Source organism: Haemaphysalis longicornis, unplaced genomic scaffold (genome assembly GCF_048455015.1).
Source record: "Haemaphysalis longicornis isolate Haplotype H1 unplaced genomic scaffold, Haemaphysalis longicornis Haplotype H1 scaffold_1, whole genome shotgun sequence".
Lineage (NCBI taxonomy): Eukaryota > Metazoa > Arthropoda > Arachnida > Ixodida > Ixodidae > Haemaphysalis > Haemaphysalis longicornis.
Window position 1 is genome coordinate 369943922 of NW_027526203.1, and position 25032 is coordinate 369968953.

At 46.6% G+C, this 25032-nt stretch overlaps 1 protein-coding gene and 1 long non-coding RNA gene across 6 annotated transcripts in view; both read left to right on the forward strand.

Moving 5' to 3' along the window:
- Positions 1-6760: 6760 nt before the first annotated feature.
- The window catches only part of LOC144155072 (uncharacterized), a 42208-nt gene continuing 23936 nt past the window's right edge, over positions 6761-25032 (forward strand). The window contains exons 1-5 of one of the 5 annotated variants that reach the window (XM_077686310.1): positions 6761-6915; positions 8800-8991; positions 9510-9652; positions 17408-17546; positions 22209-23464. In XM_077686310.1, coding sequence (XP_077542436.1) covers positions 6873-6915; positions 8800-8991; positions 9510-9652; positions 17408-17546; positions 22209-23464 — 1773 coding nt within the window. In that variant the 5' untranslated portion in view covers positions 6761-6872. Of the gene's footprint in view, positions 6916-7204; positions 7436-7539; positions 7733-8799; positions 8992-9509; positions 9653-17407; positions 17547-22208; positions 23465-25032 lie in introns of those variants that run through there. The other 4 variants (XM_077686309.1, XM_077686311.1, XM_077686312.1 and 1 more) reach the window with 4 other exon arrangements.
- Positions 9659-17160, forward strand: LOC144155075 (uncharacterized). The gene is made up of 2 exons (XR_013319500.1): positions 9659-12428; positions 12485-17160. It is a non-coding gene; the product is annotated as an uncharacterized LOC144155075 (long non-coding RNA).

Consider the following 25032-nt stretch of genomic DNA (forward strand, 5'->3'; position numbering starts at 1 on the left):
CTCTGGTTCACTTTAAGGCCTGCCAGAGCGTCTGATTTTAAGCAGAGGATTGCATTTGCAAATGTGAGACCCGGAACCATTACTCCTTTCCACATTCCTCTCACTACTTCATATTTGTTATACCCCCACAGAGCTCTATGCTTCATTATAACTGCGTTTCGCTTTCCCTTACCTTTAAGTTGCTCCTCGTGAGTTCTTAAGTAGTTATCCCCTTTGTTTATCCACATTACCAAATAAATTTATTCCTTGACTCTGGGTAATTCGACATGCTGGATTGACACTGTGTCAATGCTAGTGTCATTGAAAACCATTATTCCTGATTTTTCTGCGCTAAAATTTAACCCGAGGTCGGTGGCTTCCTGTCCGCTAATATTTATGAGCCATTGCATATCGGTCTGGTTATCAGCTAAAAGAACAATTTCGTCTGCGTATAACATTCCCGGATTACGCCGTTGTACCACTTCGCCTTGAAACATATGCATTAGGTTGAACCCTAATTGACTTTCTTCTTGCTCCTTTTCTAACCCTGCCATGTAAAGCATAAACAGTATTGGGCTCAAAGGGCATCCCTGTTTCCGTCCCCGATGGGTGTTGACCTTCTGTGCGCATTTCTGCCCTTCCCATGTCAGGTGAACTCTATTATCTTTATAGATCGCTGTAAGGAACTGTATTAATTCGTCATCTAAACCCTGGAATTTCAGCATTCTCCACAACAGTTCTCTGTTTACGTTGTCATATGCCCCTTTAATGTGCAAGACCGTAATCAATAATGGTCTATTCTGCGCTTTCGCAATTTCAATGCACTGTGTTATCACAAAAAATTATCATCCAATCTCCTGTCTTGTCTAAATCCGTTCTGCAGTTCCCCAAAAATTTCATTTTCTTCCATCCATGCTTGAATTTCTAATTTTATCGCCTGCATTATGAATCTATACACCACGGATTTTACTGCGAGTGGTCTGCATGATTGGTTGCCTCTACCTTTATATATTATAGTCATCCTACTTTCTAGCCAATCCTCCCATATTTGATTGGTTTCTATCACCTTATCTATTGCCCTCATAAACGATGCCTTACTTTTAGGTGCCAGCAGGTTTATCAGATGCATTTTTATTCCCTCCGGGCCTAGTGCTGTTTGGGGCGAAACCTTTTGCTCTGCATTTTTCCAATCAAGTTTGCTCAGACTTACTTCCCTTTCCGCATTCTTCTGTGGCGCTGATGTTATCGGTGCAGGCTTCCATACCTTTTTGCCCCTAAACTTCTCACTAATCACTCAAAGAATATGCGCCATCACGTGCTCTCCTTCTAAATATTTCCCCTCCTCATCAATCAAGAATTTCTGATGGATATCGTTTCTTGAGCTTCGTAATTTTACATGGTCCCAAAACTGCTTGGATGCGCTTTTGTCCTTCATTCGTATTTCTGCCGTCTATTGTTCGCTTTTCCGCTTGGTCTTTGCTTCCTCCATTTTCTGCACGTTTATTTTTTTTTCCCCGGTAGATATCACATTTTTCCTTCACTACCTCCGGTTCCATACCAGTTCTTTTTGCCTCTCTAAATTCTCTCGACGCCTTTTTTCGCTGGTCAATAGCATCTTTTATTTCCTTATTCCACCAGCTTCTCGGCTTTCTCTTCCCTTCCCACCAGTTTCGTTGCTTGGCTTCATTCATCTTATGCTTTATGAAGCCGATCATTTCGCCGTACTCCCAATCTGTGCCTGGGTACTTATCGATTTCGTCTTGAATTGAATTGAATTGATTGAATTTTTTTTATTATTTCCAATGGTGTGAAATACATACAAGTTAGTATACAGACAAGGGTCCCATAGTCAACAGACTGCAACGGGACCCTTGATTAATTCATCATCATCATCATCATCATCATCATCATCATCATCATCACCAGCCTATCTACGCCCACTGCAGGGCAAAGGCCTCTCCCAGTCTTCTCCAATTACCTCGGTCCTGTGCCAACCGTGACCAATTTATCCCCGCAAACTTCTTGATCTCATCTGCCCATCTAATTTTCTGCCGCCCCCTGCAGCGCTTGCCTTCTCTAGGGATCCACTCTGTTACCCTTAACGACCAGCGGTTATCTTGCCTTCGCATTACATGCCCTGCCCACGTCCATTTCTTCTTCTTAATTTCTACCAATATGTCTTTAACACCAGTTTGCTCCCTGACCCACTCCGCTCTCTTCTTGTCCCTTAATGTTACACCTAGCATTTTCCGCTCCATTGCCCGCTGAGTCGTTCTCAATTTAAGTTGAACCCTCTTAGTCATCCTCCAAGTTTCTGCCCCGTAGGTGAGTACCGGTAATATGCAGCTGTCATACACTTTCTTCTTCAGCGACAATGGTAGGCTGCTATTCATTATCTGGGAATGTCTGCCATATGCACCCCACCCCATTCTGATTCTTCTAATTATCTCTGCCTCATGGTTGGGATCTGGGGTCACAACTTGGCCTAAGTAGATATATTCGCTTACCACTTCCACTGCCTCGCCACCTATCTCAAACTGCTGTGCTGTCCCGAGGTTATCGATCATTACTTTAGTTTTCTGCATATTAATTTTCAGGCCCACGGTTCTACTCTGTTCGCCCAGTGCAGAAAGCATGCTTTGCAATTCGTCCCCCGAGTTACTTAGCAACGCAACGTCGTCAGCAAATCTGAGGTTACTGAGGTATTCTCCATTACCCTTACTCCCACCTGTTCCCAATCCAGCGTTCTGAATACTTCTTGTAAGCATGCTGTGAATAACATTGGAGAGATTGCGTCTCCTTGTCTGACACCCTTCCTTATAGGTATTTTACTGCTCTCCCTATGGAGGATGATGGTAGCTGTAGACCCATTGTAGATATCCTCTAGTATTCTTACGTATTGCTCGTCTACCCCCTGGTTCCGTAATGCCTGAATGACTGCTAGGGTTTCGACCGAGTCAAATGCTTTCTCATAATCTATGAAGGCTAAATATAGGGGTTCATTATACTCAGCGCACTTCTCTATCACCTGATTGATCGTGTGAATATGGTCCATTGTTGAGTAACCTTTACGGAACCCTGCTTGTTCTTTAGGTTGACTGAAATCTAAGGTTGCAGAGATTCGGTTAGCGATTACCTTGGTAAATACCTTGTAGACGACTGACAGTAAGCTGATCGGCCTGTAATTTTTCAAGTCCATCATGTCGCCTTTCTTATGGATTAGGATGATGTTCGCGTTCTTCCAAGATTCCGGTACCATTGCGGTCATTAGGCATTGCGTATACAGGTTTGCCAGTTTTTCAAGTACAATTTCTCCGCCATCCTTCAAGAGGTCTGCTGTTATCTGATCCTCACCAGGTGCTTTGCCCCCTTTCATTTCTTTCAAAGCCTTCTTTACTTCTTCGGTCGTTACTGGTGGGATGTCTATCTCCTCTGAACTACTGTCTCGTTCGGCATAATCCTGTATATCCCGGCTCCGCTGGGGACTGAGGGCCGAGGGTTAATTGGCGTATTCATGGGAGGTTGTGGCCGTTACTACACCATCATGTCGCCTTTCTTATGAATTAGGATGATGTTCGCGTTCTTCCAAGATTCCGGTACCATTGCGGTCATTAGGCATTGCGTATACAGGTTTGCCAGTTTTTCAAGTACAATTTCTCCGCCATCCTTCAAGAGGTCTGCTGTTATCTGATCCTCACCAGGTGCTTTGCCCCCTTTCACTACAGAAATCGGTTAAACAAAAATGCGAGAAAAAATACGTGTTGCACATTGCTAGCACAATACTAATTCAAACAAGGTAAAAAGGTTGACAGCAAAAAATAAATTAAGTATACACTTGCATTACACATACAATCTAGCTGAACTCAGAAAACTTGGGCAATGAAATGAACAGTAACATAGCAATACAGATAATGAAAACAATACATTCATCGATCAACAAAAACGTTGAATCTTCCATCATATCAGCGATGATCTTTAACTGTTCATCGTTCAAATTAGTTCCTCCGGTTGTACCGACTTTAAATTTGTTCGGGTAGCGTCTCCAAAGTGCAAGGTAAGCCGCTTGTGGTCGCTTCCTAAGCTGTCTAGAATTTAGAACAGCGGGGGGAGAAAAAAAAGGGGGGGGGGGAGCGATGAGAGTTTAAAACAGGGTTGAGGGGGAGGTGGGGAAGGACTCAAAGCTATTAGGTTAGCTAGGGGTAGGGCAAGTGGAATAAAACAGACAAGTCGGTTGTTGACAACCGTCGCCCCGATTCAAAGGGAGAGCCACTAATCATCATCATCATCGTTCCGTTTTCATCTATCCTCCTTTCCCGCAACCTTTCGTATACTGTTTCGGAGACTAAACTGTAGTCTATGCTGGCCTGTCTGTTACCGCTTTCCCACGTTATTTGTCCGTCACACTCACACTTGTTTTTGTGTTTACTCTCACAAGCCGGTTTTCTTGACATAGATCTATCATTAGAGAACCGTTCTGATCTGTATATCCATCCAAATCTTCTATGTGGGCATTCATATCTCCAACTAAGATTATTTCACCCGAATATTTGAACTCGTTTATATCTCTTCTCAAACAGTTTACCATTTTCTCATTTTCCTCCCTAGCTCTGATTCCGGTCCACAGATACACAACTCCTAACCATGTATTTTCCCCCGCTATGGTACATCTAATTCACAGATGCTCTTTACAGCTTTTATGCACTCTCTGCCAGTCGGTCCCTTGTTTAATAAGCATACCAACACCCCCCCTCTCTCTCTCTCTCTCTCTCTCTTCATTCCTGTGACCTTGTGGCATCCTTCCCAGACATAATTGTATATGACAGGTGGGGCTTCTGGGTCTCAGAGGTGAGTCTCGGCTAAAGCATATACGTTTATTTCTTCTCGTTCAAGTTGATTTTGAATTTCTACCCACTTATCAGGCTTTCTGCTCCCTACATATTTATGTAGCTGATTAAATATTTATTGCATTTGTGTTTCCCTTTCGCTTTCCGCTTACGGGGTCTATTTTTGTTTCTTACAAAATGGTTCGCTCTATTTTTTTCACTTAAATCCCCTCTGTCTATGTTATCAGCTATGTCTATAGGTTCTTCGGTTAGCTCTAGGCCTGGCTGCCTCCCAGCGTTGAGTGTGCATACGTCCCTCGCTTCCCCCTTTTCGCCTTGTTTGCCTTCCTTATAGCTTCCCGCGGGCCCCCTAGAAAAGCTACTGCTCTCCCATCTAAGCTCCACCCCACCTTGTTTCCTAGCCTGGGGCTGAAGGGAATCCCGTCCCACTGAAAAGCTTGCCTATGTCCAATGCTGCCCACTACCCTGTTCCCGCCTATGACTTCAAACCCAAGTTCCCTGCCGCGCCTCTTGATCTCGCTGTTAGCAGCGAGTACTGCCCGCTCGGGTGTGCACGCCCTGCTTTGTCACCTCCGGCACGGTGCAGACTGCAATGAGCACATTTGGGGCCGTCGCCCGCAGATCGTTTACCCCTTTCGCTATCTCCTGGCCAAGTTTTCCCTCCTACCCCTTGAGAACATAGTTAAGCTACTAGCCACTGTAGTTAAGCCCCTTGGCAATCACCACAACGTTTCTAGCTTTACTGGACAAGGCCAGGAGGATTTCATGATTTCAGTGGCGCCCCTACAGGCAGCGCTCGAGGCGTATACAAAACCTATATAATTTATACAAATTTGAGGGAAGTCGCTACCACTACAGTACGTGGTGGAGAGCCGGGAGGATAGGGCTCCGCTCTTGCGCTGTACGCACTCCAGGAACGAAATGATGCAACATGTTCGTAATGATAATACAAGTACAGGTAAAGGCCTACATCCGGGGAGAATATGAGAAAAATCGAAGATGTGTTTTTATTTATATTACCTGAAATTTGTGTTTTTCAGTTTTTTCTTCAAACTTCTGTACCCGTTGCATCTTAACCGCGCAGTATACAATTATAATACTCAGTATGTTTGTTTAGAACTGTAAGGAGCACATGTGAGTAAAACTGGAATGTTGTAACTTAAGTACTTTTCGTAATATTTAGGGTCAAAGTTCGAACCAAACTGCGCTGTGAGCCGAACTTTGCATTTTATTTACGAAAAATTTATATTTTTGACAGCAGCAAAACTTTTTCAGATAAATTTACACCAGGCTTAAATTGAGAATAAAATTCACAAATTGCCCCTCATAAATTTTTTACTAGCTAGACTGGCTAGACGTAGCTAAAGTTGGCCGAGGCGCACGGGCATGTAGCGGCGGGGGTCCACCTAATTGTCGCATTCCAATTATTTTCAGTTAGACAAAATTTTCCCCAGGGGAAATATTGCTGAATCTCGTCGTTGGAATAATCAGGGATTGATACAAAAATGTTCAAGGAAATTGAAAAGGTCGACCAGCGACACTTTGTTCGTTCTTACCTGAAATCAGTATGAAACTTTATGGACGGAATATGGATAATCGAAGAGCCCGCCATTCCGCCATTAAATTGTGCAAATATCCTCCAAATTGCATGCAATTTCGATACTGAAAAGAAATGCTGACGTCATCACAAAATATTTTTTTTGACTGGAAGAGGTTATTGAGAATTATTTGAGTCAGTAGTTTTGACTATATATGATTTGACGAGTGGGAAATGTGGGTAACTGCGGCCGTTAGTTCACGCATGCCGCGCATGCGCGGCTGTGCGACAGGGCGCGTATTCTTTCCTTCGTGCCACTGGTTGGCTGTGCTGCTGCTTACTCGCGTGGTTTTTCACAAAAGAAAATTGTGCACGCGCGTGCTACCTTGCAGTAATTTAGTTGAATTTCCGTAGGTTTAGCACACAGGGGCGCATGCCACAGTGGCTGGGCGTTGACAGAGCGGATTAGCTCCAAAACACAGGCTGACGTCCTAACGCTTGCTCCAAGTGAGATGCTGGCCAAACTGACCAAACAACTCGCATCACTTGCAATAGGTAGGATGGCATGGGTATTACTGTGTTTTTTTTTGTTTTGCATTTCACCGCAAATCGTTTGAGCGTTAGTTCGAAAGTTTCTTTTCACAACTTCTCTAAACTATAACTGTAAAAGCGCGGGAAGCGCGATGAGCGACCCGCGCGCCCGCCTCTTGTGCGGCGTGCGTGCGCGTCATCACGTTTGTTAACGTCAATCCTAGACATTTCGAATTTTTCGTAGGATGCGCTCGATTCGATTTTAAAATGTATTCTGACCCCGTTCGGGGCCTATTTTGCTTTTTATTGCACCTAATGGGCAACTTGTTCCTTTCTGTCATTGTCGTGCGAGGGCAGAGTTGTCCGTTTTTTGTTTTTGTTTTCTTCGTTCAGCAAAATTTTTTCGGCTGCATTCTTTGTGACCACGCGTGTGAGAAGTACGAAAACGTCATAATGAAAGCAAAGCCTGCCAGGTGAATTTTCATTATTTTTTTGTCGTGCGCCGGTTTGTAGAATCTACCGGACGCCATTTGTCCCGAAATCGGTGGGTACTTTTGAGAAGCTAAGAATCGCTTTAGGCTTAAGTGGAGAAATATTCCGAGTGCGGCTTGGTTCTTACTTTTTTTTTCGCCATTTGATGTATCAGTGAAGTCGTTTAGAGGGATAGAGCAAAGGCGGGTAACATCGCAATTGGCCACACCTGTCGTGCTAAAGTCGTTGTGAGGTGTCACATAGGTTGTAACCGATGTCCTGCACCGCGTGCGGTGTTAGCTATCATGCCCACGCTATACTGATACTGATGCTGTTGTGGTTGTCACCAACGTGCACCTAGAATATTGCGGTAACTCGCGCTTCTTTTTTTTTTTCTCCTACCCGTTCGCGCTTCTTTAAAGACACTGCCGAGGTCACCCACGATCTGCCGGTACACCTTTGTCCTGTCTCGCGCATTGGAGAGCGTTTAGCCGTGAAGCCATGATGCGCAAAGGCACTATCATGTAGCATTTTAGCTGTGTAACGCCGTCTTGTGTATGTATGCGCAACAGGATGCCGGTTTTTAGGTAGCCTCCGCATCGGTAAACTAAGCACGAAGTTTGTTCTGGCCTTCGTTTGTTGCTTTCGAGTACGACCTCCAGGTTTGATGGCGACATGCCATTATGCAATACTCTCTTCGGTCCTCTACGTAAACCTGGATCTCCAAGAAATGTCAGGGACCGTGCTCTTTTCTGCACGAAATCATCAGCGTTTGCCGTTATCATTAAAGATAGGAGTCGAGATTTTGTCCTGAGGTGTAGTGGGCGTCTCCTTATGGTCCGTTGACCACTTTTTAAATCTCTCTATTTTTATTTCTGCTGGGAAATCTTGCAGCAGGTGTCGCCTGTAGTCACCGTTAACCTTCTTTTTGTGCTTTAGCTGTGGGCACACAAATGAGTGACAGAATAGTGGGGTGTCTGCTAACAAAGATAGTCACATTTCGGCGATGCAAATTTAAGCGATCATGTTGGAAATGAGGCAGTAATGCTAATGCCTGTTGGCTTAGATAGTGTCAGTGTGCTGAAGTTTCCTTACGGTCATCAGTCTGTTTAGTACAGGAACAGTGGCGCAATGGTCATGGGCATTAAGTAGGCAGTCACAACAGGAGTGTGGAAAATTGTTCCTGCAACCGAAAGTGTTAAGACATCTCCTAATGGTCGCCAGAAATGGTTTCTCGGGGGGATTTTTTGTACTAAGCAACCAAAAGCAGTATGCGTGTTCTGCTGCTACTTCACTGAGCCCCTGTTATTGTCCTTTAGACTCAATTGCACTGTACCAAGCAGATCACATTATTTGTAGGAAAAGCAGATGTCACAGAGGCATTCAAACGCTTACAGTCCAAACGCACTGGCTAATGTGCCTGTTTACTGAATGCAGATGCAGCCCGTCCATCCGATGCTGGACCCAAGCAAAGTAAGAAGCAGAAAAAGGCTTCAAGAAGGCGCAGCAGCCGTGCACCCCCCAGAGAGCTTCAGGAGGCCCTGCACGTTGCAGTCATTCATGGTGAAACAAGGGCTGTGAAGCACCTTCTACGACAAGGAGCGGACCCAAACACTCCGGATCCGGCTGGTCTGGAAATGCCTATTTTGCTTGTATCCTCTTTTTGTGTAGAATCCCATTTAGCTGGCATTCATTTGAGCCAGGCACTTCACAAGTACAGAGCTCTCTTATGTTCAACCACGTTCTTTCTGAACTGTTGAGAGCATGTGCAGACTGTGTGCCTCCTTTGGATCCTTTTCTGCATATGCATGAAGCAGTCCAACCAACGTGGTGGCACCCAGCTTGTTTTCATTACAAAATAGTTCAAGCTACCTGGTATACAGGCTCTGTGGCATTTGAGGGCCTGTTGTGTGTGTGTGCACATGCTGCTTTATCATGCCCATTTTCACCCCTTCTTTCATTATTTTGCAAGTCTAGGGGCACTTTTCCTCGTGAGTTTGTTACCCTGTTTGTGCGTGCTATGCCTTGTGTGTGGCTCCTGCCAAGCTTTGTTGCTTGCGTGTTGTGTGGATGGTGGTGGCGGGCACTTGCACACTTTCCTTGCTGCATTTCACATGCCCCTGCCTGCTTCCTCTCTCTCTGCATAGGCACAACACCACTGCACGTAGCATGCATCCGTGGTCGGCGAAGTGTGGCTCGGGCCTTGATTAAGGCTGGGGCGGATGTGTGTGCCCGTGGAATTGGTGGCTTAACTCCATTGCACCTTGCCGCTATGGCTGCCAGCCCTAAGGTTAGCATGTCATCTTGGGTGTTGCACTGGTTTTTTACCTTGTATTTCCGTGTTGGTGGCTGGGGTTGCTCGAGAAAGCTGGCAGCCCGCTCGTGGTGGGCATTGCCAGGTAGGTTGGTGGTGGGCGTAGCTGATGCTTGTTTGCACACAGGTTGTCGGGCCGTTTTGTTTGTCATGTTGGACTGTCAACGAACTGCCCCAGAAAAGCTCCGTATTTTATTTGCCCATAGAGTTTCTATTCCGAGAGCAGGTCTGGACTTCCCGTGAACAGCCCGATACTGGCAAATAAAAGACCACGTGGCACTTCTGTGGGCAGTATCATTTCGTTACTGTGGCTCCACGTTCCTTTAACTGTGCAGCACTTAAAATCATTGGCCGTGATGTTGGCCTATTATAAAATAGAAAAGTAGCATCGTGACAGGAAAAAGGGGAGGCCTCCGTATTAAATTTTCTCTGTGAGAAATTTCAGCCCCTAAACCACTTCGGTGACCATGCATAAATAGGGTACGCAATATGCATTTTGAAGCCCAAGACAAACCACGTTAAAGCTGGGTGCAGAATGGAGTGCTAGGATTTTGCTGTTGAAGTGCAAGCACTTGTGCAACCAGCAGTGCTGTGGGGAGTTGACTGGTCATCATGTGCTTTAATAGGGCTGTGGCATGTAGGTAAGAAAATAGTTGATTTTCACAAGCAGGTTAATGGGCAAGTTATTCTGCTTTTTGGGTTGAAACTGAAGCCTTCAAAGTACAATCATTTATTGCTAAAAAGTTTCCATTAAAGTCAGCAGAGGTTCCAGAATGCATTGGCAGTGCCTGCAGTAGGAGGGTGCCCTGTAGGTATTAGGCAGAAATGCTTAGTGTTTTGCTCAGACTTGAGTTAGGGCCCACCCTTTAGGGGTGATTACCTCTGAAAGAAATGCAACCCTTTAATTTTGTGAATGTTTGAAGATCCTCAGCAGTTCTACGAAAGCTCGCACAGTCACTGTTTTCTGATGTCAAAACCAAATGGGCGTCATTGGACACCGTAGAGCCACTAAATAAGCTACACATTAAAGGAGCCTTTATTTAGTGATATTGGGACACCCTTTCCTGACCCCAGTGAACCTCTCAGCCCTGTTGTTGTGCCAGTACTTTTTCTCTAAGGCTTGTATTTCCACTGCCCCTCTCCCTCAACGTCTCGTAGTGTCTGCATTCTGCAAATGGCACTGCTACCCTCTGCTACTGGTGTTGGCCTAAGCACTGCACAGCTCTCGCCTTGTACTCCTGGTGGTGATTGGCTCTGGTCGCTTTGCTGCAGCTTGCTTGCGCAGCTGTGTTATGTGCAGTGCCCGTACGGAGCAGCTGGCAGCTTGTGCACCGCACTGTGCTTTGTCTGGAGCTCTGAGTGCCGCTGGACAAATTTGCATAGGCTTCATATTAATGGTTAGCGGCAGGAATACCTCTTAAAGATCAAACTGGCTTCATGCAAAATGTAAACATGTTACCCATTGCCAAATGGATATCTGTGGTAGCCTCATGCCAGTTTGTACATTGTTCTGAACTACGAAAGTGTGGTGTTCACAGTGAGTTTCATTATATTACGAAAGTAAAGGTGCATTGTAAAGTGCCATTGGTTGTAGTTTTAGGGGCTATCTTGGCAGGTGCTTAAGAGGGAGGGGCTGTGAAACATTTATTGGCATCTGTGGGTTGAAGTTCTTGCTAACCTAGGAAACACTCCTGGGTTAAGTGCTAACAAAACTCCTTTTGTTTTGATCCGCAAGGCTGCTAATTTTTATCTCCGAGTGTCTTTTCATATCTTACTGTCAATCATTTCATTGTTTGTGTGTGTGTGCGTGTTCCCACGAAGATTGATTTAGTGGCAGCCATATAGCCCTTGCACTGAAGCAGCATACAAAAAACAAATGTGGCAGCGCTGCCTAAAGTTCTTCCTTTCACTGTGTCCTTTGTTTTTTACGCTGCTGCTTCAGCACACTGAACGTGTGCCGACAAGTCGTTCTCCATATTAGACCAAATGGCCATTGTGTGATGCCGAGAGTGTTTATAGGGGACAAAGGGTGCTATCTGGGCTAGTAGCTGATGGTGAAGCGGGCTCAGCAGACTAATTTTTTTTTTTTTTAACACTGTTCGGAAAGGCATGTACTTGTTCTCAGGAAGGTAGGCAAAAATTTTTGCGGCAATCACTTGTAGTTCTGGGGATGCAGAAGTGCATCTTCATGCTGTGTGTTAATAGTCACACTTAGATGCCATGAGTCTACAATTGGTACTTTAGTTCTCGTGAGGCTGTTATAATTTTTATGAAAACTCCACTTTCTTCCCTCTTTTCTTTTTCTTTTAAAGATATATTTTGATACAAATAACTAGCATTGCTAGATGTGCAGCAGGCAAGCATTTGGACCAACCAACTTACTTGCTATTAGCTCTCATACATTATATTAAAAGGGTGGAACACATTTTGGGAAAAAAAAAAAAAAAAACGCCTCATAGACTAGCATTTCTTTCGCACCCGCTTAGCCCTTTCAGTGTCTAGCTGTTGCATTTTTTTTTTTATATATATACGCCCTCTCAGGGCCAACGCATTACAGAGGGAAGTGGTAGGTACAGGGGGTATTAAAAGAAATACTAACAACGAAGCACACAGCCTCCGAAGCATGCCGCACGGTCTGGCTGCACTGTCTGTGGACTGCGCGCATGTGTAGTTCTTTAAGAGCGTTTGAGAGTGTGGCCTACTCTTGGGGGAAATGCTTGATAAAGAAGCGACGCCGGTCATTTATTTTGAGGTGCCTCTTTATGCTCTGTCACCACTGAACATCCTGTTATCTACTACATTCGGAAGCCAAGCCCGCAGCAGGCTGATTGCAGCTAGCATGATGTCCATTATGATCATCCTGCTCAGTGGCGACGCAGCGTGAAAAGGCACCTCAAAATAAACGACTGGTGTCGCTTCTTGATCAAGCATTTCCTTTAAATGTAAGCCACACTTTCAGACGCTGTCAAAGAAATGCGCATGCGCGCAGTTTATCAACTTTTATGAAAGCCAGACGGTGCAGCATGCTTCGGAGGCTGTGCACTCCGTTGTTCGTATTTCTTTTAATCCCCGCTGTAGAAACATGTCCATTTTTGTTTACAAACATGCCAGTGTCCATTTTTCAAGGGCGTATAGGGAAGCAAAAGAATTTTTTTTTCTTGGGTGTATATATGTAGGGAAGAAACGTTAAGTTGCAAACATGAATTTTAGTCAGCTTTGGATAATCCTTTCGCATTTCCACCAGTAAACGAACGCAAAATCTCCACAACTCTGTGATGAATTCGACTGGTCGTTTGGGAGTGGGATTTATTTCTCCATAGGGGAAAAGGTGTTACGTTTAGACTCGGCCTTTCTGCAAATGACTTTCCTGTCTTGGTGCTGCCCAGTAATCGGATTTGTTTGGAATTCCAAACAGGTGGCTTGGTTGCTTTCGTTATGTGCCGGCCATGTTGACTCTCAGCACTGCACCTCCGCTTGTGTTCTCTCATTTCTGTGCACCATAAAGAGTTAATGTGATGTAGCACATCATGGCATCATTCACTCCGGCAGTTGCGCTAACTTTGAGATATGTTTTTTGCCTGGTTTCGTGTCTCTTGAATGTTCCCTGTAAGAGTGTGCGCAAAAGTTGGTGTTCTTGCTGGCCGCATGCCATCATGTGCACACACATTATATCCATCATGTGCACACAACATTCCAAGTGCAAGGTCTGGCCCTGTCCATTTATTTTTGCAAACACAAAACGCTGAGCAGCGTGAGCGATCCCGGAAAAATTGCGTGCACATAGAGTGCAGTTTCACTGCTAAAGGTTGCGCACCGAGGCGAGCCAAACAGAGAATACAATAAATATAAGCTCATATGTAGACAAGTCAGATGGCAGCACTGTCCAGGCAAGTGTTTTGCATTAGGTGCAAACATAGGATAGCTAATGTATTGTTGTGCTTGTGATGCTGCAGTTTTAACCTGCACACACGACACTGAAAGGGTTCAATGACTACGACAACTCGTGGAAAAAAGCGGCACTTGGTTGGGGTACTCGCCCGAAAAAGCAGAACGCTGAAATGACCATGTCACATTTAGCACATGTTTCATCAAACGACATCTCAGTGAAGAAATGTATTAGTAATCGTTGTGGCAGCAAAATAACAGATTGAAGTGTTCACATATGTGACAAGTTAACTCTTCTTTAAGGCCCTGCTTTGTGTTCTGTCCATGCCAATACTGTAAAGTCTGATCAATTCAGTCAGTATGTCATAATGTAGGCATTTCGCATGTACTAATTTTCTGAGGTAAAGGATGCAAGAAATGAAAAATGCAAACGAAACTCTCATTTGTGTTGTGTTGCACATATTTTGTCACTTTCCACTTAAAGAAAAGACTAGGAGAGACTGCATAACCTGTTATATGGCTGCATGTGCACAAGAAGCAGCAGGGAGCGGTTTTGAAACTAGACAAGCAAGCCATACCTTTCCTACATCTCCAGAAATATAGTGTAGGTTAGAAAAAACTATTTTGCCCAGAATGAGGCCAAGGCAAGAAGAGTGGGCTCACTTTCTTAGGTATTCTACTTGATGGCGGGAATTCAATTTTGTGCCACAGGCACTGATACTTTACGTATGATGTTTGTGCATTTTTGACCCATTTATAATTAGCATGAGGAGCTTTCAAAGCCACCTTTTTCTTAGTTTACTTATTCTGAAGAAAAGAGAGCCTTCCAACATTTTTGTTTTAAAGTGGTGGTATGTTACAAAGCCCTTTCAAGAGACTTTTTTTTTTTGCAAATTGAACACGTCTTGCGAAGAAATGGTAAAAATGGGGAGCTGTGGAAAATTGCAGTGATTTTTGCAAGTTATGACAGTTTTCCTAAAAGGTGTAGGAAGTACGTTTGACAGTGATTGCATTAGTGTGTATTTCATGGCAGCCTCTTGTCCATAGAGCAGTGCTATTTAAGGGCCTCTGCAATTATTTAAGCAAGCAGGACCAACAAATGAAGTTCTCTTTTCAGCTTGCTGCAATCTTGTTTGTTGCATCTGAAACTTCCTAAGTGAATTAAGTTATGTTTTGGCACTGCCAAGTTGTGGTTAAGCTAGAAAGCTGTTTGCAACATGGAAGCTAGACATAACTGTTGTTGTGTGTCTAAATTATTTTTTTCGGTTCCATTGTGTCACTAGCAATGGAGATGCCCTGATCGTCACATGCTATATTTGTTTCATTAGAACATTCTGGCGTGAATAGTACTGCATTCATTATCATTACCCCTCTGTGCAGAGGTCCTTTGGTGGCTCTAGCCACTGGTTTACTGTGTTGAATATAAAAGTTAAACGTCATATGCAGGTGTAGCCAGAACCCAACTTGCAACCTCTGTTCCTGCACAGGGGCCATTTCCCATTCACTGCCTGCTTCAGTTGGCAATTCCTTATGGCCGTGCCGTTTTCTCAGTCCTGAACCTGTGCCACATTGTTTTTTTTTCCCTTCTTCCTGCAGCTTGCTTGTTCATGCTTGGATTCTGCATGCAGATCACATTGTATGGTCTGTTACACTCATTGCCAAGATCACTGGCAGCATTTATGTGGTTATTTGAACGAAAGCTACCTATTGTATTGCAGCCTGAGTTTTCATGGTTGGTGAAGCGGTACCACCCCCTTGGCACACCTACCATGGTAGCTAGTGTCACGTGGATGTCCTGATTGCCTCTGAGGAATGGACGAGGAAGAGCAGTTGGCTGGTTGCACGAAGCACACATTTATCCTACGTATGGAAAACCCTAAAGCAAAGCACAGCAGCTAAGCGATGCTGAAAATAATTCCCCTAAACAAGCATTACTAATGTCCTGCAACTACTTGTCCTTAGTGGATGGGCCTATCCTAGTCATCAGCACTGACACGGTGCAGGGGTTGCGTGGTGTGGTAGCTGTAGTTGTCCAGTGTGGTGGTGCCAGCATCGCTGTGCTTGGTCGCTGTGGGGACAGTGTCGGTGCCGCGCGCCTTGACGTTGGTTCTCTGTGGCTACCCTTGTGGTAGCAGCTCAGCAGGAGGCACCCGGGAGGATCCGGAAGCGTCGCCATGCAAGGACCATCAGCGTGTAGGCTGACTGGCACAGACGCAGGCACCCAACTGTCACCTCTGGGGCCACCAATGCACAGGTTGGCGGTGCCACTCGGAGGCGGGTGCCGATGCAACGTCAGCCCGCTCCAGCCAAGGCTTGCGTGGCATTGTTGAGGCCTGGCCATGTTGTCCCCCTGGCTCACTCCTCCCAGACCATCTGCCTCTCGTTCTTATCTCCTGCTCTGGTCTTGCGCTTCTCTCAGCGTGCTTGCCCCGGGCGCAAGCTCTTTCTCCCGACCGTCGCAGCGTGCTCTGATAGGCTGCATTCGCATCAGCCGCACTGTCACTCTGCCATATCTGCCAGGTTTCCCAAATTCTCTGGGAGAATCCCGAATTTTGGTGGTTTTGTATGATTGTACATACGTGACTACGTGACAAAAATCTCCTGAAGACGCACCCGTGTTTTGCCAAATATTTCTCCAAGTCCGGCCACATTGCATTGGAGCTACTTGACAATCCAATCCGGTCCTACATCAATTGACATCGTTATTAGTGAAGAGATTAAAAGGCGTAATCAGCCGTGCTCAGAAGTTGATGTCGTCGGTACTGCAGCAACACTGAATGCAAGAGGCAGTGAGCATAGCAGAAAAAATTGCACCCAGTTCTGAGCAGCCATATCCGACAACCTCAGTCACGTTTTTTGGTGAAGTGTCGCCGGGGCGAACATCGTTGCGCTCGACAGTGTTCCCAGGACTTCCTGAAAAGGGCGGCGTCAGCCACGTTGAAGATTGAGCAAAGTTATTAGTAGCTTGGTTGACAGTTTGGTTCCTGCTTTGTTGTAAATAAATTAGAAATGTATGTAAAATATTCCATTCTGTTCCGTCTAATCCCCCTCCCCTGGTCAGATATCCCTAATGCCATCCCGCCGAACCTGGCAGGTATGCTCTGCTATTCACCGCTGCCTCACGTTTGTTGTTTGCAGCATTCTTTGGTTGGTTCATTTAGTGGCGACGCAATTAAATTTCGTACTCTTCATCATCTCTGGCCCTTGATTCGCGCATGTCATCCCAATTCCCTTCGGGGGCATTGCCCTTGGAATCACGACAGCCAGAGCCTTATGCTACTGACAGTCATGAATTAAAATTCTGACCACAGTCGATGCTTTTTGTGTGTGGATTTCAAAAACAAACACTCCTGTGTGCACGATCCCCCCGGTGGTCTAAATTCAGCCCTTCGCTATGCACGTGGCGCGTAGCTTAGGTGTAGCTCCGGTGCCCACGCAACAAAGCTAACAGTTGCTGCAGATGCTGTGCAGTTAATGACAGGCAGCTTTTATTCAGCTTAAAACAACCAGATAAGTGCAGTCAGTGATCTTGGTGTTAAACTTGGACCTTAAAGTGCGATGTAAAATTGAAGCGCTAACAAACAAGCTGTTCGAGCGGGGGGGGAAAAAAAAAAAAAAGGAGTCCGTGTGTTCAGTAAAATTGACAGCTGGGCTTTCATCGTAAGTAGCGCTTGAAACGGGACACAGAAGAACGTAGCGCCGTCGTGTGTCTTCTCTTCTGTGTCCCATTTCAAGCGCTACTTACGATGAGTCCGTGTGTGCCTGCTGTTATTACTATCATGTGCGATTGAGTTGCTCCACTTGTTTCAGCAGCCTGAATCCCTTCTTTTTTCTTTCCATGCATAGGTTGTACGCCTTCTGCTCCAAAACGGCGCCAGCCCTTATGCTAGGACTATTAAGAAAAAAAACGTATTTGACTTTGCCAAAAGTCACAAAGTCCGCCTGGTACTTCGGAATGCTACCTTTGGAATCTACAGCTGCACTCGTAAGTGGCCATCTTTTTTCACTGCCAAGTGTACTTTTGTGGCCTGCCCTGTGTAGAGACCTGGCCTGGCTGTGTGTGTGCCTGTGCATGAGCTGAATAGGAGAGGGTGGTGAGTGCATGCACTTGCACGCGGGCTGCTTTCGGCACCCTGAAGTAAAGAACTGCGGAGAGGGTATTGACGCCAGTCATGTAGGTTACTTGGGCCGAGGGTGGCCACTTTAGTGCTAGCCTCTGCCATGAAAAACAGCCTACCTTGAAGTCATTTGTAGAAGGTGGCCCCGTAAGTTTTACAGCTTGTTTCAAGCCGTCCATTTTAACACCCTTTAACTACTGCCAGCTCGACTTTTCTGCTAACTGAATGCCATGGGTGTACCCTGGGACAAGCATCCTCCAACTTCAAGCCTGTGCAGCACTGCCAACGTTTGGTGGGATACTCATGTGGTGGGCTGCCTTCAGTCATTATGCGAAGTTATGAAAATGCACAATGGTTTGCACATAGGTGGTGATTATGATTGTATGGGAAACTGCGTGTTCCAGCCATACAAAGTGAAGCTTTGTGTGGTTAGAGCACCTTGCATTTTTCCTCTGCGTAAACAAAAATTTTGCCGGCAAAGCCAACTTTGACGCAAATGCTCAGCAGAAAAACGGCTGTAACTCTTGTATGAAAACTTTCCCAAAATTTCAATTATGTGACAGTTGGCCGCTAAGACTACTCTATAGTTGCACCAAGTTTCATTTACTTGTCTTAGTTCACAGTGAAGTTGTTGTAAATGGAATTCCCGTCTGCTTTCAATGCGTGGGCATCTATGGGAGGAGTATGGTTACTGAAAATGGCTGTAACTTGCTTCACGAACCTATCCCAAAACAAGTTATATGAGAATCAGCTGCTAAGACAACTCCAACACGCCCAGTTTCATTTACTTGTCATAATTTAGTTCACAGACTGGGGGAGAGAAACAACTTTATTCAAATTTGGAGATCAGAGGAGGGAGAGGGAAGGGTACTGCTCAGCACTCGCACAGAGTGTGATAGCACATGTCGGCCCCACAGGCAAGGCAGGTTGCGCAGTGCAAAGGGGTGTGGGTCTGGAGGGTGCTAAGGGAGTGCGCTGTGCTTGGGGTGAGTTGGGGATGTGGTGGAGGAGGCATTAGTGAATGGTGATGTCCTGGTACTGCAGGAACTGGGCAGGGCTACAGGCAGGGGCATTAGTTCGCAAGCACGTTCGTGCACCACCTCTTTACCATCTACACCTGTGGGCTGGCATCCACAGCAGGTACGCTGTGGTGTCGGTGGTGTGGTTGGGAGGCGAGAATGTTCAGGGCCTGCCGGGAGATATGACCTCAGAGAAAGTAGTGGATGGCTGTTTGTGAGTCGGAGAGGATGTAGAGGGGGATGGAGCGCTGGGAAATCACAAGGGCGGAAGCCACCTCCTCTACTGTCGTGTTAGAGGTTTGAATGGTGGCTGTGGCCGGTACTGTGGTGGGAGGGTGTCCAGTAATGGCAACGTAACAAGCAGGGAATGGGTATGGGTGTGTGTGTGGGGGGTGGTGGGGACTAGTTTGTGGGATGTGCCGAGTAGGGGTGGAGGCCAGATATGTGAGTTGGGACGTTTGGTGGGCGTCTTAGGTGCTCTGTGATGGTGTTATGGACACCAAGGGCAGGGAGTGCGTCGTTGGGAGTGAAGGGGGCAGGAGCAGTGCATGGCGATAGTAAGTTGTAAACGGAATTCCTGTCTGCTGTTGCTACAGGGCATCTGGTTGCAGAAAACGGTCATAACCTTTGCTTTATCAAAACTATCCTGCAACAAAATGAGTCACAGTTAACCACTAAGATGATATACCGAGTTTCATTTATTTGTCATAGTTCACAATAAACGAGTTTTTACCTTTGTTCGTACCTTTGTTTGTATGTGTGTCGTGTGCTAAACAGGTTCGCTGGTCATCCGCCTGTACAGAGGGAATGGCTTTTTTTTTTTTGTTTGTTTGAAAAGGATCAACGCACGATTGCAGGAAACTAAGGAGTTTCTTTCTCCTTTTGCCAAGGCAGTCTGCAGGGAAGCATCAGAGTACTGCAGTTGTCAGTCTGCAGATGTTGCAGTGTCTCGACCCTGCCAGTTCCTTTCCCTGTTGCAGATTTAATTGGGTCCATGCTTGCATTAGTCGGCAGTGCGCCACTCGTGTTATATGCGGGACCATTGTGGTCAGATCAGGCCTCTTGTTCTCTTTCTCATGTTTACGATGCCTTCGCTGACGTTGTAGTGTCCTTAAAAAAAAGTAATTTCGAGGTCTGCCACAAAAATGCTTTTTTCTGCTTTAAGGTCTGCCAGTTTGTCGGCATAAACATGACTTTTAATGAAATCTTCATTGCAAGACCCCAGGACCATTTGCTGTGTTTGCAGCATTGTATTCAAAGCATTTGAGGGCCCCTGTACGTGGTTTCCAGCTTGTCTTCGTTTCTGAGCTCTGCTGGGGTGAGTTTGGTTAGCCACTCAGTGATGTGTGTTCTTGCATGTCTCCTGGAGTGGTAGTTCTTTTCGTAGCCTATCCGCCAGAGCTTCTGATCATCAGCAACAGCGTGTAGACCATTTGTTCCATTGGCTTGTGACACTAAGATGGAGTTGTGTACTCAGTTGGATCTCCAGCATTTTCAAGCCTGTTCGGACCTGTTTGGAATATCCAAACTTTGCAAACTTGTCCTTCGGTGGGTCTGACGGTGCTCACATTAGTGCTCCAGGTTTTGTTGTCTTTAATAGGTCAGCTAGCCTGACACTGTTTCCTTGGGCATCTGTTGTAAGCGAGTTGTAATTGCCATAGCAATGCTGCCTCCATGTTGGTGTCGTAATTGTCATGGTAACATGTGAGGCGCGGCTTGGGTTGGGGGTGATGCCCTCATCCCGTCACTTCTCCCCGCTCCGCTGGGTCTGCTGAGACCGGCACGCAGCCGTGCTGGCATACGCCTCTTGGACAGTGAAGATGGAAGCCAAAATCGCACTTCAACACTTCATGTTACAAAAATGTGACCTGGCGCAAATGCGATGTGTGGCAATAAACATTGATGTGCAATACGAAATAGCGAAAGTTGATAGTTGACAGTTGTACAGCTCTTTTCATGACGCCAGCCATGTTGCTAGCTTGAGTTCACTGCATACGAACAGTTTCTCATCTTTTGCCAGCCCAAAACGAAGACTTTTTGCTGCAATTTGTTCCCATGGTTGGACATCCTCTTTTCTGCGGCATGATGTCCAAGGATGCTGAAACAAGATTTCTATTACTATGCTATGATGGGCACGTGATCCTTGCCTTCCCCTGTTGCTCTCCGGCAGCAGTGGTGGCCGTTGTTGGGCATACGCACCTCTAGTTGTGCTGGGGTGAGGCAGAGAGAGAAACAGTGAGAGGGGGAAGCGTCTTGAGTGCCCAGGGCAGCTGGATTCAGGAGCGCTAATGTCAGACCAGAAATAAAGGAAAGTAACATCGGCCTGCCTGAACCTGTTCGTCAACTGTACTGCTTTCACACTGATATACTCTGGCTTTAGCTGTATTCAATTTTTTTTATTGCTATAAACTTGATGTCTTTTATGCTTATTCCCTTTTAATTTGTACTGTATAATTCAGTCTGCTGTGTTTGAGGTTATGGTTTCAATTCTAGTATGTGGCTGACATATTCATGGTGGAAGTGAACAGCAAACAAAAAAAAAAAACACGTGTCCACGTTAGCGTGCCTGGTTGGAAAAATTAGCTTAAACCCTAGGAGGTTGTATAAAACTTCTGGAGGGGAGGTCTCCCATAGCGGGCAACGCAGGGAGGGGAAGCCGGGAAAACCGGTCGGCAGCTTTTTTCTGTGGGCAGAAAGGGCATGGAGCTGGTAGGGATGCTGAAGAGTTGTTGATTAATGTGTCGAACTGCAAACATAATCATTCTTTAATTCAGTTTCAGGCATTTTTTTAGAAATGGTGTTGTTCTCCCTGTTCTGCACAACTGTTAGACAGCTGGCAGTTGTACATTTAGCGTCGTTATGAGCACGGTAGCATTTGTGTTTTGGGCCATTCAGTTAGGCACACATTGAGACGTGTAAATAACTCTGGTTAGTGTAGAATCTTCTAGTTTCCCCTGAAACTTTTGAGGCAGATTAAGGTTGGGGATGTGGTGGAGGGTGGAGGAGTAGTGTGTGATGCTCGTAGCAAACTCGTTCCGGCGTGTTCCGTAATTCGTGAAAACACTGCGTTTTGCGTCACTTTGCAAAGCGACTGGGGTGGTGTGAGAAATTTTTATTCTTTTTATTTATTATTTTTATTATGTTCATGAGACCTGTGACTACCAGTGAGCACTGCGGGGGAAGCACTTTCTATTCGTGGCTGGCTTGCTCATGCATGTACACAATTTTGGATGGAAACTTGGGGCTCTATTCAAGAGAATGAATTGCTGGGCAAATTGGTTCATGATGTACTTAAACAAGAACCAGCGAAAAGGATGCAAGATAAAAAGACAGCAAAGTCGTCAGTCCTGCGCCCTTTTCGCTGGTTCTTGTCACTGGTGCTCTATCCTCTGCTGGACCTTTGCAGCGGTAACAGCATATGACTTCAGGCGTGCTGGGGTGAATGTTCAGAACTGTATTGGCAATTGGCGACAGGTGGAAGCCTCAATTCCACGTTTCTTGTGTTTGCAGTGGTAAGAGGTCTGGCACCGAACCACTACAAATTGCGTCTCGAACCCGTTCGGTCAAGGAATGACAGGGGGTGCCTTCGTCGCGACAGTGGTCCACCGTACAACCCTCCTGCCGGGCCCAGCCGCCCTGTCGAGATGGAACCTAGAACGGACGGGTACTCGTACAATGGTAAAAAGGAAGACCCTCCGATCATGGCAGCTGCTTCCCTTGCGCCAGCGGATGTAGGGGCCCCTGGCAACCCGCTCCCTGGCACCGAGCAGGGCTTGGCCTCCATGGCCGAGCCTTCGGCCCTGAACGGCTCGGCTTCTGACACGCATGGCGGGGAGGACGCTCTGTCCGAGGAGCCACTTCGCAAGCGTCGGCGCAGCAGCAATGACAGCGCCAATGGCACCCTTACGCCCACTGGGAAGGGGCGCTCCTCGCGTGGCGACAAGGTGCGGGCTCCAGACGGAGATTCTGCCTGCCCCCGAAAGCGCGGTGGCAACTCCAGCTCGGACACAGAGAGTGGGCCCAGTGAGCACGAATTGGACTGTGATGCCAACACCCAGGACTCGTACGGGAATGGGCATTCGCCCAAGGTGCCACCGCTCAAGATAGTGCTGCCCTCGAGTGGCTCGGGCAGCGTGGAAGGTGCCGAGCCCGCGGGCGGTGCCAACTGCAAGGAGCGCAAGGTCTCCTCGAGCAAGCCTGCCCTGCCGTACGTGGTGAACGCGGCCGAGTCCCTGGGCGAGGGCTCCCCGGGCGAGCAGGCCGGGGAAGAGAAGGAGCGGCGGCGGGAGGAGGAGCGCTGCCAGCGGGTGACGCGCAGCAGCCACCGGGCGGCCCTCACGCACGAGGATGACCTGGACGACGCCCCCGAGGTGCACCCGCGCAAGCGCAAGCTCCGCGCCCGGGAGGAGCCGCAGCCGCAGCCGCAGCAGCTGCAGCAGCAGCAGGGGCTGGTGCCGCCCCAGCAGCATCAGCAGCCGCAGCCACAGGGCCTGGCTGCAGCTGCCCAGCAGGGCCAGCCGCTGCCCCCGCAGGGCCAGCAGTCCCTGGGCCCGTCCCTGGGGCCTCCGACGCTCATGGAAGAGATGATCCAACCCATCACCAACGGCTTCCAGCTGTACCTGGACATCAGGCGACAGGTGGAGAAGCGCCGCCGAGGCATGCTGGTGGTGCACCCAAAGCCCCCCCAGGGGTTCAAGGACTACCTGCTTAACCGGGGATCCTACGTGCTGGAAGGGAACCCTTCGTCACGCCTCTCGGTCCCCATGGTACGAGCGCCTTCTCTCCGGCCAATAAATTCCTTGCATGCAGTGCCCAAAATGGCACCCTCCTCCTCCCCCCATTTTTTCCCTTGGTGGACTGCTAGCTGTGGGGGGGTGCTAAGTGGCCATTTTTAACATTGCCCAGCTTCTGTGCTCCTAGGTCTGGCAGTGGATTGCTGCTTTAGCAAAGCAAAAAAAAAAACAACTTGTTTTGCACTTCTGTACCATGCTTTATGTTGTTTGTGGCTCAGAGGAGTAGCCTAATTTAACTGTGGTCTTCAAAAGCGCAGTGTTATGTGCATGTTGTGGGCAGGTAGGCCACTTTTGTTTATTAATCTTACCTGTTGGTGTGCAGGCTTGTATAATTGATGTGCTTGTGGACTAGAAACGCTGCACATTATGGCTACATGTGCATACTGTTCCTCACGTGGGCACACTGCATTACTTCAGTGTCTGCTTGCGCCCTTGCTTCCAGTTATGTTCCTGCTCCAGCAGCGAGCTTGATGGGTGTGTGGGTGTAGATGTGGAAGTTGCTTTCTTTTTCTGTCTCTCCTTGCATGTGCAGATTCTGGCAGTGTTCATGTTGGAACGTGTACAGTAAAGTTTCACTGAGGCAGATTTCAAAAGACCTCTTGGAAAGTGTTTTAGTGAAACCTTGCTTTACAGAAGCTGGCTTGAAACTGAGAAAAATTAAACTTTGGTTAGCTTTGCCCGAGCAGCAGCTGCGTTTGAGCTGTGTTGTATTCGCAGCATGGTGTTTATTGGGGCGGAAACTCCATTTGGCAGTTGGTGATTGGCCAAGTGGTTGTGTCCTCATGGTCACTTGACCCAGTTGATGGTGATTACTAAAGAAAAGGGTATGAGGCCATATTTTTGTCAACGATTGACCAAAAAAGCTGGAGGTTGATTCAGTTGCTCTGAATGGAACATATACACTGATGAGATACAACGAAAAAAAAAAAAAACTGGGTTAATCCAGCTGCTTAATTCAAACACTAGCTGCTTAATTACGGCACGTCCCCTAGTGGTCTTCCCTTTTTTTTTTTTTTTTCCTTAGTGCAAGCCAGTTAGTTCTATTGTATGGGCCAGTTAGATTTGCAAACTTAGCAGAAACAAGGAAATATCCAGTGGTTTGGTACTGCCAAGTTTTATCCCAGATGACCGACCACCTCAAGGACACCCCTGCATAATAGAAAAATGTTCGTACAAGCGGCCTTGTATGATATTTGTTCTATTGCAGCTTTGTACCACTGTATGGAAATAGCTATTTCGAAAAAATATACAGGGTGTTTCAGCTAACTTTAGCCAGAGTTTAGAAATGTGCTGTACTATAAGACGACGCGACCAAATGCATGTTGCTCACTTTGGTTGACATACGGAAGTATAATATGGAGAGGATCGAATATGCTGTAAAGAACAAAGGCTGCCTGAAAGCAGTAAAGAGGCATCTTGGCCTGGGGAAAAATCAGATGTATGCACTTAAAGACAAGCAAGGCGATGTCATCACGAATAGGGTTAAAATAGTCATAGTAGCCGAGGAGTTCTATAGAGATCTGTACAGTAGCCGGGACATT